This window comes from Pipistrellus kuhlii, unplaced genomic scaffold (assembly GCF_014108245.1).
Source record: "Pipistrellus kuhlii isolate mPipKuh1 unplaced genomic scaffold, mPipKuh1.p scaffold_m20_p_3, whole genome shotgun sequence".
NCBI classification, from domain to species: Eukaryota; Metazoa; Chordata; class Mammalia; order Chiroptera; family Vespertilionidae; genus Pipistrellus; species Pipistrellus kuhlii.
The window spans coordinates 46177417-46191912 of record NW_023425529.1 but is presented as its reverse complement, the minus strand read 5'-3'; the positions used below and the strand labels follow the sequence as shown (position 1 = coordinate 46191912).

Sequence of the window (14496 nt, the reverse complement as noted above, 5' to 3'; positions counted from 1 at the left end):
TCTCTCATCGATGTTTCTAACTTTCCCTCTCCCTTCCTCTCTGAAAAAAATCAATTTTATAAAAAAGAAAAAAAGAAAAGAAAGGACATGTGTTTGATTCCTGGTCAGGGCACATACCCAGGCTCAGGTTCGACCCCTGGTCTAGGTGTTACGAAAGGAAGGCAGCTGGTCTCTGTCTCTATCTCTCCCTCTCCCTTCCTTTCTCTCTAAATCAGTAAGAACATCTCAGGTGAGGACTAAAGAAAGGCCCTGGGAGGGGTGGGTACAGAGTGGAGGGGGTCAATAGGAAAAAAATGGGAGACATCTATAATACTTTCAACAATAAAGTTAAGCCTTTTTTTTTTTTTTTTTTTTTTTTTTTTAAGGCCAGACTAGCCCTAGCTGGTTTGGCTCAGTGGATAGAGCATTGGCCTGTGGACTGAAGGGTCCTGGGTCGATTCCAGTCAAGGGCATATGCCTGGGTTGTGGGCTTGATCCTCAGTGTGGGATGTGCAGGAAGCAGCCGATCAATGATTCTTTCTCATCAATTATTGATGTTTTCTTCTCTCTCTCTCTCTCTCTCTCTCTCTCTCTCTCTCTCTCCCTTCCTTTCTGAAATCAATAAAAAAAAAATTTTTTTAATTAAAAAAAAATACCACACCAGAACACAGAATGGCATGGGGTCCTCCTGAGTTTCATCTTTGTACGTTTTCCTCTTTACCCCCTTTTTAGTCTTAAAGAAATCTATTCCCCTTTCCTTCCTTAAAGAGGAAGGAATAGAAGCTTCCTAGATTTGTCAGCTTGGAATTACTGTGGGTTCATAAATGGCACCTAACAAGTACTTTTGGGTTTGCTTGTTTGTGTTAGGTCTTTTCAGCTAAAAATAATCTATAATATATCATAAAAGCCTAAGCAACCATTATGGAGGAACGACCTGAACCACCTGTGGATGATGCGCACTGACCACCAGGGGGCAGACATCCGATGCAGGAGCTGCCCCCTGGTGGTCAGTGCGCTCCCACAGGGGGAGCACAGCTCAGTCAGAAGCCCAGCTTACCCCTGGAGAGCACAGCAGCGTGGCAGGAGTCTCCCACCCAGGAGGCAGCACTAAGGAGCAACAATCTGAACGCAGTAAAGAGCTAAGGAGCAGCAAGCCAAGCGTAAGTGAGGGATCCGGGATTGCAAGAGGGATGTCCGCCAAGGGGTCTTGGATTGCAAGAGGACACGGGCTGTAGTGAGAGACTCCCTTACCCCCATCTGCAGTGCACGAGTTTCATGCACTGGGCCTCTTGTAATGATAATAATTACCGGCAGAGACTGCATATCCAGAAGTCTTGCCCTATATATCCAGAGAAGCAGGGTCCGGGTCACATGTGGGGAGAGAGAGGGGTGCTGGAAGAGATTGGGGTAAGAGGAGCGGGGATACTAGCATCGTCCACAACCACCTCAAACCTAGTCTAAAGCTGACTTCATGATTTAACCCGACCCTAAACCTATCCCGCTCCCCACAGTCCCTCTTATTAAGAGCACCACCATCCACCTGGAAAACTGGGGTTCATCCTAGTCTTCCTTCTTTCCAACCCTTCATCACTAAGCCACTAAAGGAGTCACTACATAAGTCCTATTGACTTCTTAACTTACAGGTCCTGATCTCTTCTCTACCCCAACCACTGCCCTAACCAGGACTGGCCACATAATTTGTGGGGTCTAGTGCAAAATAAAAAAAAAATTAAAAAAGCAGGACCCCATGTTCAAAAAAGATCTCAAGATAGTGACTGCAGAACATTAAGCCAAGCACTTTACCTTGGTCCAGTGCAATGAACAGGTAGCACGCTCATGAAGTTGACTCGGGCCCTAGTTCAGGCCCTGCCTGTCTCTTGTCAGAACTGCAGTCCCTCTACTGCTCTCTCTCATTTCAGGCCTGCATGCTTTCACTTTTTAAAAAAAAATATATTTTATTGATTTTTACAGAGAGGAAGGGAGAGACAGAGAGTTAGAAACATCGATGAGAAAGAGTCATCGATCCATTGGGGATATGCCCGCAACTAAGGTACATGCCCTTGACCAGAATCAAACCCGGGACCCTTCAGTCCCCAAGCCGACGCTCTACCCATTGAGCCAAACTGGTCTCGGCTGCTTTCACTTCTTACTCGCAGCTATCTTAGTGCCAGTCTGCATCACCTTTGAGTGGTACCCCAGCTGCTGCCCTGACTGGTGCGGCTCAGTTGGTTGAGCATCATTGGTTGCCGGTTGGGTTCCCAGCTAGGACACATGCTTGGTTTGCAGGTTCAATAAGGGGCAAGTGGAGGACAGTTGATTGATGTTTCTCTCCTCCCTTTCTCTCTAAATTCAAGAAAAATATTAAAAACGACAACTACCACCAAAAAAAATCAGAAAAACATACAAAACACCCAGCTCCTCAGTATGATACACAAGGCCTTTCTTTTCTTTTCTTTAAATGTATTTTATTGATTTTTTACAGAGAGGAAGAGAGAGGGATAGAGAGCTAGAAACATCAATGAGAGAGAATCATCGATCAGCTGCCTCTTGCACACCCCCCACTGGGGATGTGCCCGCAACCAAGGTACATGCCCTTGACTGGAATCGAACCTGGGACTTTTCAGTCCTCAGGCCAATGCTCTATTCACTGAGACAAACCGGTTTTGGTGACAAGGCCTTTCTTGATCTCAACCTTGCTCTCCTCTCTAGGATCTTCTCTGTTGCTTCTTACCTCACACTTTTCGTTCACCTCTACTTAAACTTCTGTGACTCTCTGCACCTGTTCCCTTTGTCTCAAATGGCCTACCTGTGCTAGGATATCACATGGGACTCTGACTTGAACCATCACCAAGTCGTGGAGAGAGGGAAGGCAGTACTCCCCAAAAACAAAGTCAAGGCCTCTGGGGTACCCGGAATGGCGCCTGGAACTTGGTCTTGTCTGTTGGCCCCTTGAGAAGTGGCCGGATGTCCTGGTGCTCTGTCTCCATACCTCAGCAGTTCTTGGCAATGACCTTATGGGTGCTCTGCTATGTAAAGAGAGGAAGGAAACGGAGCGTGGGCATCAGAAAGGAGAAAGGAAAGAATTTGTATGGCTTTGGGGTTAGTAGCAGGGGAATTTCAACAGAGAAGCCCAGATTTCACTAGCTAGAACAGAACAAGCAGAACCAGAGACGAGGAAGGAAGTGGCCCAGGTTGGGTAAGTAAGGAGTTTCTTATTCTTTCAGCCTAGTATAAGAGACCGGAAAGCAGGGCTCCTCCTGTTTGAAGCCCGACTGCCCACTAGAAAGGACGGCCCTTGGAGTGAGTTTGATTTCTTCTCCCATTGGAGAGAGAACTGAAGGCTGGGAGACTCGGGTGAGTAATTTTGTGGCGGGTGTCCTTTTCTTCCTGTCTCTGCATCTCAGAGGCAGTAACAACAGGGAAAAGAAAAGAGAGAAAAAATTGAGGCCAGCATGTGTGTGTAGCAAGGAGCAGCAGAGAGAACTAAGGCAGTGTCCTGGATACAGACAGGGGACTCCTGGGTGGCCTTAGAGGAAAGGGGAGGAATAAAAGATGTTGGAGAGACTGGGGTATGTGAATAGATATGGAATAAAGCCCGCAGTTTGAAGTGTACAGAGACTGAGATATATAGATAAGAACTTGAGAGAGCCGAAACCGGTTTGGCTCAGTGGATAGAGAGTTGGACTGGGGACTGAAAGGTCCCAGGTTCGATTCCGGTCAAGGGCATGTACCTTGGTTGCGGGCACATCCCCAGTAGGGGGTGGGGGGAGGTGCAAGAGGCAGCTGATCCATGATTCTCTCTCATGGATGTTTCTAACTCTCTATCCCTCTCTCTTCCTCTCTGTAAAAAATCAATAAAATATATTTTAAAAAGAAAAGAAAAGAAAAAAGAAAAAGGACAAATAAAAGAACTTGGGAGAATCATTGAGAACGGGAAAGGACTAACAGGGTTGGGAGTCTTGAGACGAAGAGGCCTGGGAATGGCTCAGGTGGCTGGTGCCCAGGGACCAGAGTAGTTCGGGAGATCTAAGTTCAAAGCCAAGCTCTGACTCCCTCTTCCTCGTCCTCTCACTCCCTTCAGCCTCCATCATGTGGAACACCTCTGATGTCAACTTCTCCTGCTACCATGAGTCTGTGGTGGGCTATCGCTACGTGGCAGTTGTCTGGGGGGTGGTGGTGGTGGTGACGGGCACCGTGGGCAACGTGCTCACCCTGCTGGCCTTGGCCATCCAGCCCAAGCTCCGTACCCACTTCAACCTGCTCATCGCCAACCTCACGGTGGCCGATCTGCTCTACTGCACCCTTCTGCAGCCCTTCTCCGTGGACACCTACCTCCACCTGCACTGGAGGACTGGCGCCACTTTCTGCAGGGTGTTTGGGTTCCTCCTCTTCACATCCAACTCCGTCTCCATCCTCACCCTCTGCCTCATCGCCCTGGGACGCTACCTCCTCATTGCCCGCCCTAAGCTCTTTCCCCAAGTGTTCAGCACCAAGGGGATAGCGCTGGCTCTGGTGGGCACCTGGGTGGCGGGGGTGGCCAGCTTTGCCCCGCTCTGGAACGTCTATATCTTGGTGCCCGTCGTCTGCACCTGCAGCTTTGACCGCATCCGAGGCCGACCCTACACCACCATCCTCTTGGGCATCTACTTTGTGCTTGGGCTCAGCAGCGTCGGCATCTTCTACTGCCTCATCCACCGCCAGGTGAAGCGAGCGGCACAGACGCTGGCGCAGTACAAGCTGCACCAGGCCAGCGTCCGCTCCCACCACGTGGCTGGCGCGGAGGAAGCCGTGCCGGGTCGCTTCCAGGAGCTGGACAGCGGGGTGGCCTCAGGAAGGCCCAGCGACGGGATCTCATCTGAGCCAGCCAGTGCCGCCACCACCCAGACCTTGGAAGGAGACTCGTCAGAAGTGGGGGACCAGAGCAGCGGCAAGGCAGCTCAGCAGACGGCAGAGAAAAGCCCTCCGGAGGAGGCACCTGCCAAGACCAGGCCCGCGAAAGGAGCCCAAAAAGCTCAGGACTCTCCATCAGAGTCTGGGAAGGTGACCCGGATGTGCTTTGCTGTGTTCATCTGCTTTACCCTGTGCTACATCCCTTTCTTGCTGCTCAACATCCTGGATGCCAAGGTCCGGGCTCCCCGGGTTCTCCACATGCTTGCCGCCAACTTCACCTGGCTCAACGCGTGCATCAACCCCGTGCTCTACGCAGCCATGAACCGCCAGTTCCGCCAAGCGTACGCCTCCGTGCTACGACGAGGCCCCCAGAGTTTCCGTCGGCTCCAGAGTTTCCGTAAGCTCCGTTAGAACTGGGCTCGGCACCGGAATCTGAGGCTCTTTCATCCAGGACTAGAGCGGCCAGCTGGCATGGAGCAGATGAAAGGAAAACCTGTGCGCATTTTCACGGGCAACCTCCCCTTGACCCCCAAACCGGACCTCTCCGTCCCTTGCTCAGTGTTTCAGCCCCCGGCTGCCCAAGGTGCATTATTCATTATTAATAAATGAGTTCATCCTTTTAATGCTCAGATGTGGTCTTTGGGGGAGGAGGAAATAGGCCAGTGTTGCTTTGCAGCTGGAATTTAATCGTGAAGTGTTTGGGGGGACCCAGGTCAGAGCAGGAGCAGGAAGCAGTGGGCCTAAGACATGGCTATGTCTTCAGCTGAGGAGTTTCCAGGTGAAAAAAAACAAACAAACAAAAACAAGCATGTGAGTTTGGTTTCAGAGGATTAGCCTGTCTTTTTTATTTATTTTTTTAATTGATTTTTCACAGAGAGGAAGGGAGAGGGATAGTCAGAAACATCGATGAGAAAGAAACATCGACCAGCTGCCTCTTGCACACCCCCACTGGGGATGTGCCTGCAACCAATGTACATGCCCTTCACCGAAATCGAACCCAGGACCTTTCAGTCCGCAGACCGACGCTCTATCCACTGAGCCATACCGGTTTCGGCAGCCTGCCTTTTTTTAACTTCTCAGAAATGGCTCCTACCCCTAACTACTGCTGCCAGGATCCCCCTCATCCCTGCAAACAGATGTTTTGCAGTTCAAAAAAAAATTTTTTTTTTAAATTCAGCTTTGATAACCACTTCAAGTGAGGCTAGCCCCCTGACTCTTCATTTATCCAACGAGAATGACCATGGAGAGGACTCTCGTGGGTGGAAATGAAACTGAGCTCAGCAGAAACAATGACAGTTCTAGTTGCCCTGGCAGGGTCACACTGGTTGGCGCTAACTCACCTGACCCCTCACTTCCCCAGACTTGCTCTTGTCTGCCTGGGTTATGAAAGCAGAACAGAGACCCTCGTTAAGAGGGCTCTGGGGCCAGGCTGAGGGGAAATCATACCATGCCCTTCCTCCAGCATCCTGTCACCGACTGCAGGCACACTCTCCAACCTAAAGCACCTTGACCACCAGGTGACGCTGGTTCTCTGCGTTTTCTCTCTGGCTTCCCTGTGGAGCACAGGCGGCGTCAGAGGGACTGGGCGGCCAGAGATCCCCGCTCCCCTCTCTGCCAGCAGGGGTGGAGACCCCGGTATCTGCACCCCTCGCTCTTCCTCAAATGTAGGGAGAAAAGTAAGGAATTAATTATACATGTATTATTCATGAGATGTTTACTGTGCACAGTACTTGGATCAGGGTGGGCATTCGGGGTGGAAGATGAGTCATGTCGACAGCAACACTGCTCTGGCTGCATGCTGTCCCCTCCCCACCCCCAAGGCCATGGACTGGGAGAGCAAAGTCAATTCCAGAGAGAGATAGATAGTGGGGTAGACAGATCTATATGCTCACATTTAACATACTCCAAGGGCCCAGGAATCCTGCTTCCTAATCTGGAACATGTGCTTCTGAAGTGTCCTCTTCCACAAAAACCACAGCAGCCTAAGCGGAATCAAATTCAGGCGTTCAAGCTACTGGGGTCCAGGCAGGCCGAATGAACAAGGACCAAAAACAGCACATGCCCAGGAGTGGAGAGACCAGGGTCAGTCCAGGGTCCCTGATAATTAGCTCTGTGAATCTGGGCAGGCCCCTTGACCATTCTGGGCCTCAGGCTTTATTATCTGTACAAACATGAGGGAGGAGTGCCCTCTTTTATGTGCCCCAGTAATGTCCTAAGTCCTGTAAATATATTTTGTGTAATCCCCACAAAACTTACCATAAGGCATCTATTATAATATCTTGTTTTCAAAGGAAAAATAAAAAGCAACACAATCTGGGTTAAGCAATTTGTCCAAAGTCAAAAGGCTATTAAGTGGTATGACCATGATTTGAGGGCAGAGAGTCTGACCTCAGTCAGTACCAGCCCAGGTGTCTAACAGCAGCCTTTCTAAAACCAGACTCACTCCAGCCAGTTGGGCTCGGTGGATAGAACGTCAGACCTCGGACTGAAGGGTCCCAGGTTCTGTCCGTGCAGGTCAAGGGCATGCACTTCAGTTGCAGGCTCATGCTCAGGCTGGTTGGGTGTGTGGAGGAGCCAACCAATCAATGTGTCTCTCTCACCTCAATGTTTCTCTCTTTCTGTCTCTCCCCCTCCCTCCACTCTCTTAAAATCAATGGAAAATATCCTCACGTGAGGATTAAAAAACAACAATAAGCCCTGGCTGGTTTGGCTCAGTGGATAGAATGTCAGCCTGTGGACTGAAGGGTCCCTGGTTTGATTCCTAGTCAGGGCACATGTCTGGGATTCGGGCTCAATTCCCCAGTGTAGGGTGAGCAGGAGGCAGCCAATCAATGATTCTCTTTCATCATTGATTTTCTAGCTCTCTTTTCCTCTCCTTCTTCTTTGAAATCAATTAAAATATATTTTAAAAACAACAAAACAATAAAAGTAAAATCAAGTGACCAATTAACCTCTAAAAGTATTATACCTTCTAAGATTCTGAAAGTTGACAATTCTCTGAAGGTTTGTAAAGTGTCCCGTTTTCACATTCCATGAAAGCAATTTAAAAGTGTTAGTGAGTAGAAATGAACAGCAATAGGGATTGAGGTTAGACCTCAGGAGGGACTTCCCAATTATCAGTCGCTGGGGGCGGGGGGGGGGGGGGAATGACTCAAAGGGACACAGAAAGGCACCCTGGAGCCTGAGACTGAGAAGACAGATCTTAGCAAGAAAACACCCCCTTCCTCCCTCACCTTCCACAGTTCATACATCGAAATTGGGTTGGGGGGGCCTCCCCCAGCCCAACCTAATTTCATTAGAGCCGAGGGAAAAGAGAGATTCCCTCTCAGGCTTCCTCTCTTTTGGGTGTACATTGTGCGCATGAGTCCAGCCTTAAGTCCATCACGATGCGGAGCCCACGCGTGTCTGGGGGAGTCTATGCATGGGGCGGGGGTGTTCCTGAGTGTGAGTCAGTGTCTGTCTCCTTTATCTGTCTGCCTCCCGCCCGAGCCCTCTCCCTGGCTTCCTGACGCTGTCTCTCAAGGCTTCTCTTTGTCTCTCTCCATCTGTCCGTCTGTCCTGCAGGCTGTCTTCACCTCTTAGTACCTATGTTGTCGCCTTTTTACGCATAAACTCCTTCTCTCCCTCCTCCCGCTCCGCCCGCCTTCCCCGCACCCGCTCCGCTCGCGCCCCTCCCGCCGCCGCCCGCGCCTCCGCCCCCGCCCGCGCCGCTCTCGCTCGGCCGCACACTCTCTCTCCGCCGCTGTCTCTTTCAGGCAGATTTATGGTCAGCCGCGGGCCTCTCATTGGCTGAGCGCTGACAGGACTTGATTTAGCGCCGCCTCTCATTGGCTGCGCTTGACAGGCCGATTTACGAGTCACTCTGCCATTGGCCAAGCTGCCTCGGCCCTGATTTACGGCCCAGTGACTGCGGGGAAGGGGGGCGCCGCCGGGGAGCGAGGACGCCCCTCCCCTCACCGCGGCTTCCGCCCCCTCTCCCCCTTTTCTCCTCGCTCTCCCTCCCCTCAGCACCGCGCTCCCGCTATCTGTGCCTCAGCGCCCCCTCCCTCCTCCTCCACCCAGCGGGAGGGGGAGATGGGGGGACTGAAGCCGAGGGGGGGGTGTGGAGGGGGTACCTATGGGCGGCGGAAGCTGAGGGGTGGGAGTGGGGGGGAGAAGAGACGATGGAAGAGGGAGAGAGGATACTGAGCCCCAAAACTAAGGGGAAACTGAGGAGGCCAAAGGGATGATTAAAAAAAAAAAAAAAAAAAAAAAAGGCTGAGGAGAAAAGACTGGGGGAGTGAAAGGGGAAGTGAGGTGAGGAGGAGAAAGGACATTGAAAAGAAAGGGCTGAAGCGGGGAGATGCGGGAGCTGAGAGGCTCCTTCCCAAGCAGCATTATCCAGATGGAATAAGCCGGGAAATCTGCTCTTCAGACAATGGCTCCGAAAGGGCGAGGATGAGAGGAGCCAAGACTTAGGGCAGTGGTCGGCAAACTCCTTAGTCAACAGAGCCAGATGTCAACAGTACAACGATTGAAATTTCTTTTGAGAGCCAAGTTTTTTAAACTTAAACTTCTTCTAACGCCACTTCTTCAAAATAGACTCACTCAGGCTGTGGAAGAGCCACATGTGGCTCTCGAGCCGCTGTTTGCCGATCATGGACGTAGGGGAAAGCTCAATAGAGAGGTGCGAGAGAGCAGGAAAGGAGAACTAGAAAGTGATCACAAAGAAGAGAGGGAGGAGGATGAGAACTGACGGAGAAGACAGCGCTAAGGTGGTTTTGTTTGCGGGGCCAGGGGTAGTGAGAAAAGTCTAAGCCCCAGAGGGACTATTGAGAGAAACAGCCATCCCTCCCCTCAGTGAAGACCCGGAGGTGCTGGCCAGAGGGGGACAGTCCGGTGCACCTGCATACGTTGTACTTCCCCAAGGTTGCAGCAGGCTCCCCATTCCCCATACACTCACTCCTCCCCCTTGCCCATCTCCCCAGTCAAATTTATGAGAGCAGGGCTGGCCTTCAGGAATTAGGTATACGTATTTATGCTTCTTGGAGAGTGAGGTTTGGAAGGTGATAAATAAGGAACGGAGGGGTGCAGTTGGGAGCCCCTATTTTTAGCCTGACCACTTTCCCAAGGCCCTCACCCACCCTCTCCCTCTCATCCTGAGCCAGAGAAGGGAGCCCTGAGGGAGGTGGAGAATGAGATTCACATATCAGGCAGGGGCTTGACTCCTGGAGAGCCCCTCGGAGGACCACAGATCTTTGCAGCAGAAAGGATTGAAGGCAGATGGGAGAGGAACTTTCCAAGCATCCGGCATTCACATAGCCCCCGGAGTGCAGTTACAGCATTTCTGCAGAAGATAGAGAGAAATCAGGAGAAACCAGCTTCCCCTCTGCTGCTCTAAGCTCAGTTGCTGAGGAATAGAAAAATTGCCAGGAAATTCAGAGGCAGGTTTCTTTGGCAAGTCACCTCCCTCACGGGGAGAAAGATTTAAAATCTTCCACCCCCACCCCCACACATCACAACCTGGGTCCCTGGGAAAGGAGGCTAGGAATGTGGGGCTGGGGCATCGCCTAGGAGCCTCAACCCTCAACCAGCCCACCCCCACCGCTGGTGGGGATTTAAAAAACCCTGGCCCTGGGCCTCCAGGAAATGAGGGAGGAAAGAGGATCTGTCCAGGGATCCACATGCCTTCCCCAGCACTCAGCTCCAACAGCCTCGCGCTGTGACCCCAGCCCAGTCAGAGGGCTTGCTCTGGGCTTGGGTAAGTAGTGAACAAAAATGGGGTCCCCAATATAAGGGGAGGGGGCGTCTAAAGAGAACAGAGAGAGCTAGGGAAGAGCTCTCCCCGCAAAGCACACACAAGCAAGCCTGTGGGTATGCGGGCACGCACATACACACACCAGACTGTGCTGCTTAGAGAGGGAGAAGGGAAGGAGAGAAGGGTCTAGACTGGCCCTTTAAGAGCCACTTAGGGTCAGAAAGCCTGGACTACAGAAAGGGGAAGGAGCTGATGTCAGAAGACGGATGGGCAGCAAGATGGGGATTGATGCTAATGGGGGAGTTAAAGCTAAGTACCCAGACACTCAGAGGGCAGAACTGCAGATCTGTCTTCCTTATGCTCACCACCCCCTCCCCAAACCACGGCTGTAAATCTGCCTTCTCAATTGGGGGGAGGGGGAGTGAGGAAAAAATGAGAATCTTTTCTTTTTTCCTATTTTATCCTTTCCCTGCGCCACCCCTCCCCCCCAATTCTTTTGTACTCTCTCAGTCTTTCCCCCCACCCCCACCCCCCATTTATAACCCCTTTGCTCTGAAATTTCCAGAGTTTGGCTTTCCATCAGCATCCGAAAGAATGGTTCCAGCTTGTGAAGCATTTAAAAGAAAATCACAAGTCTCCGCTCCCAGACCCGGATGGGATGGGTTGGTGGGACTGTGGTGAGACTGGTAGGCTGGAAGCTCTCGGGTACCTCAGTTTATCTGCCCCCCACCCTCTTCTCAGGTGGAGGTAACTCTAGCAGCTTCCTCCCAGGGCAGGAGGGTGACGGCGAGAAGCAGGGTATTGGGTGCTGGGAGCTGAAAGGGGTGTGAGGGCTTCTGAGTTGGGTTTGTGGAGGCTTCTGATCCCCTGAGATGTTGGAGGCGCTGGTGGGCCTCCAAGGACAGCTAGGAACGCTGCAGGAGCTGTCCACGAAAAGATACATGGTCTGGTTTCTCGGAAACCCCTGGATCGCACCGTTCCCTCTCTGAGCACATGCGCTGCCTGCTGAGTAGAGAAAATTTCAGGCCAATCATCCGCTGTAAAGGCAGGGTCCGGCCACTCCTCACACCTCTTCGGAGGCAGTGGGGGGTCTCGGGAAGGAAGGCTGCCTCAGAGGGATGGAGCTAGTAACCCATGTCTCCCTTTCCTCCAGGGGAGACCCTCTCTCCCATCTTTCTGGACCAAGAATCATCTTTCTCTCTCCCTCCTGGTAATCAGGGCCTGTTCTTGAGAGAAGTTCCTCTATTTTAGAGGAAGTCCCTCTCCATCTCATCTGTTGCAGTGCTAAACCTGAACTATTTTCTGGGCCTGGAAATAACCGTTGCCTGATTGCTACCTGGTTTCCAAATCCTCCTCCGTTAGCCATAAGAGAATAGCCCTAAGACACCCATCTCCTCCCAGGTTCTCCTTCAGAGGCCTAAAGTCATATAGAGGCATCCTCTCTCTGTGCCCTAAGTTTCCAGGGACAAGGAAGAGAACGAGGTTGGAATGGGAAAAGGCAGGGGTTGTTAGCAAGAGCCACTGGGACCCAGGCTCCCAGCCTCCCAGCATCTGGTGAAGCACTCCCTCCCAGCCCAGGGAGGTCAGCCATTGCCCTTGCCCTGGTCTCTGGCTGCTTCTCTATCCCGGTGATAAATCCTGTCTTTGTCTCCCCTCCAACCTGGGCCCCAGCCAGCTAAGGGTAAGAGGCTGGGGGGAGGGTCACTGAGGAGAAGAGTGGGAGGAGAAGATGGACAGGAGCAGCTGGTGAGCAGGCCTGGGGTGGGCAGTGAGAGGATGGGGCCTCTCGAGTCTATAGATTCTGACTGCACATTCCAGGAGGTCTGCATTCCAGGATTCCTGAGGAGTGGAAATACCTTGGGAATGGCCCCTGCAGCATCAGGAATGCTGGGAAATGGGTTGGTGTGGGGTGCCTCAAGGAGGGAGGCTCCTGAAACAAATGGGAATGAGGATATGGTGGGAATCATCCCTGTGCCCACCACCAACCCCTGCACACATGTGCAGTGCGTGCATGCACATGGATGGGCAGACAGACACAAGTGTGCACACACACAGATTTATGGCCCATCCGAAGGAGGGAGTGAGCCCAGGAGAGCCAGCCTGACCCATGCCCAGCCCTCCCCAGCTGCCTTCTCCAGCTGTGACTTTCCTGTCTTCATCTCTCCATTCTTCTTCTCTGCTCCCAGTTTTGCTGTTGTTTCTGTTTCTCTCACTCTCCCAGCTTGTTATGCTGGCTTCCTGCTAACTCTTAGCCTCTGCCCCTTTGTCTCCCCATCACGTTTTCACTCTCACTGTGTTTCTCTTTTGACCTTCCTGTCCTTCCCATACTTCACTGGACTCTCCACCTGTCCTGTCTCTGCCCTCTTCGGCCCAGCCATTCCCCTACCTCACCTCCACCCTAGAGACCAGGGGGACAGTCGGATTTCAAGGAGGGAAGGGAAAGAGAAAAGAGGCTCTGGGGGAGCCCTGCCTTGGTGGGCAGCCTGGGATCATATTGTGTTATGATATGGGATGAGAGTGGCAGGGGGAGGGAGCAGGTGACCAAGATAGTTCAACGAAGAGGGAAGGGGTGAAATGGGAGGGGAGAGAGATTTATAAAGGCATAAAAGAGAGAGGGAAAGGAGTAAGAATTTCCTTAAAGTGTGTGTTTGAGGTCTAGAGAAGAGGAGCTGAGGGGCATCTACTGAGTCATATTGAGACACAGATCCAGAGACAAGATCTGGAAACCAGCCAGAGAAACAAAGGTATTATGTCTACTGGGCAGCCACAGCTCTGAGCTCCCTTGCCTACCTGGGAAGATCTCTGAGCCCTCTTTCTCCTCTGCAGTGCGGGAGTGCTGGTTCCCTCCCCGCTCACCTCCTCCTCCCTGACCACCTCCCCTCCCCGCCACTGAGAATGACATCAGCCCTGGCTGCCGGACTCTCCCATGGGGGAAACAGGCCAGTCACCTCCGCCCCACCCACTCCTCCTCCAGGCCAGGGGCTGGGGCTCCCAGCCGTCCCCGGAGAGGGAGTGGGAGGAGGCAGCACCAGAAAAGCCTCTGCAGGACGAGGTGGAAAAGAGGGGAGGAGCACGGGCACCAGGGGAGGAAGAGGAGCTGAGGGGCACTGAGGAAGAGGGGCTGTGGTACTAAATCACCCTGTGGGGGGCTCTTTCTGCCTGAGCTCAGTGGGGTGGGGAAAGGATAGACATTTGGGGAGGGGGGAGAGAAGAATGAGGAATCGCCACATCTGGCAGGCAGGTGTCTGGCACTGTTCAGGCTGCAGTCACTTTCCCAGCCAAAGAGGAGGAAGGGGGCGCGGGGAGGAGGGGCTTCCCAGGATCCCCTGGGGAAGAGGGAAAGGCTCATAAACACAGACCAGAGGCCCTGAATCAGACAGAAAGGGACCAAAGGAGGGAGATAATCAGACCCTGCTCCCCAGGCTCTGCTTAGTCAGTGCTGGGGATGATTGGCTCCTAGTCTTGAAAGAAAATTGTTGGCCGGAGGACTGGGTAAGTCAGGGAACCAGAGTTCCATTCCCAGTGGGAAACAGAAGGCAGGAAAAGTTCAAACCAGGCCAGGCTGGGAAAACAAGCTCTGAAAAATTTCCAATTTGAGAACTGGAGAGAACTCCATTGTCCACACTGTCAATGATCAGCACCTACCAATTCTCACCCTGACGTGCCTCCTGACAGGGTCAGCGCTGAGTGATGAGCAGGAAGATCAGGATGGTGATGCCCGACAGCGCTCCATCCCATTGCAGACAGGCAGACACATACCTAGCCATCATCCAGCCCCTGTATCCCAAATTTCAACGCAGACTGCAGGGATGGCATATCCACGCATTTTCTATCTGCTGAGGGGGACCCCGAGCATAGGTGCCCCATAGCTGCTCAGCTTAATCACCAGG

The 14496-nt window shown here is 52.3% G+C and overlaps 1 protein-coding gene and 2 long non-coding RNA genes across 5 annotated transcripts in view; 2 read left to right on the top strand and 1 right to left on the bottom strand.

The window, feature by feature from the left end:
- Positions 1 to 1354: 1354 nt before the first annotated feature.
- LOC118728869 overlaps positions 1355 to 14496 on the top strand; it is a 15394-nt gene continuing 2252 nt past the window's right edge. The window contains exons 1-3 of one of the 3 annotated variants that reach the window (XR_004991031.2): positions 1355 to 1368; positions 1951 to 1971; positions 10782 to 10790. This is a non-coding gene — a long non-coding RNA (uncharacterized LOC118728869). Of the gene's footprint in view, positions 1369 to 1950; positions 1972 to 10765; positions 10791 to 14496 lie in introns of all 3 variants that reach the window. The other 2 variants (XR_006742847.1, XR_004991033.2) reach the window with 2 other exon arrangements.
- On the top strand, positions 2713 to 5492 carry GPR84 (G protein-coupled receptor 84). The gene is made up of 2 exons (XM_036455796.2): positions 2713 to 3333; positions 4061 to 5492. The coding sequence occupies exon 2, from the start codon at positions 4069 to 4071 to the stop codon at positions 5278 to 5280; it is 1212 nt and encodes a 403-aa protein (XP_036311689.1). The 5' UTR covers positions 2713 to 3333; positions 4061 to 4068; the 3' UTR covers positions 5281 to 5492.
- Positions 9629 to 13525, bottom strand: LOC118728870. Its single transcript, XR_004991034.2, has 2 exons — positions 12463 to 13525; positions 9629 to 10195 (listed from the first exon to the last, which is right to left on the bottom strand). It is a non-coding gene; the product is annotated as an uncharacterized LOC118728870 (long non-coding RNA).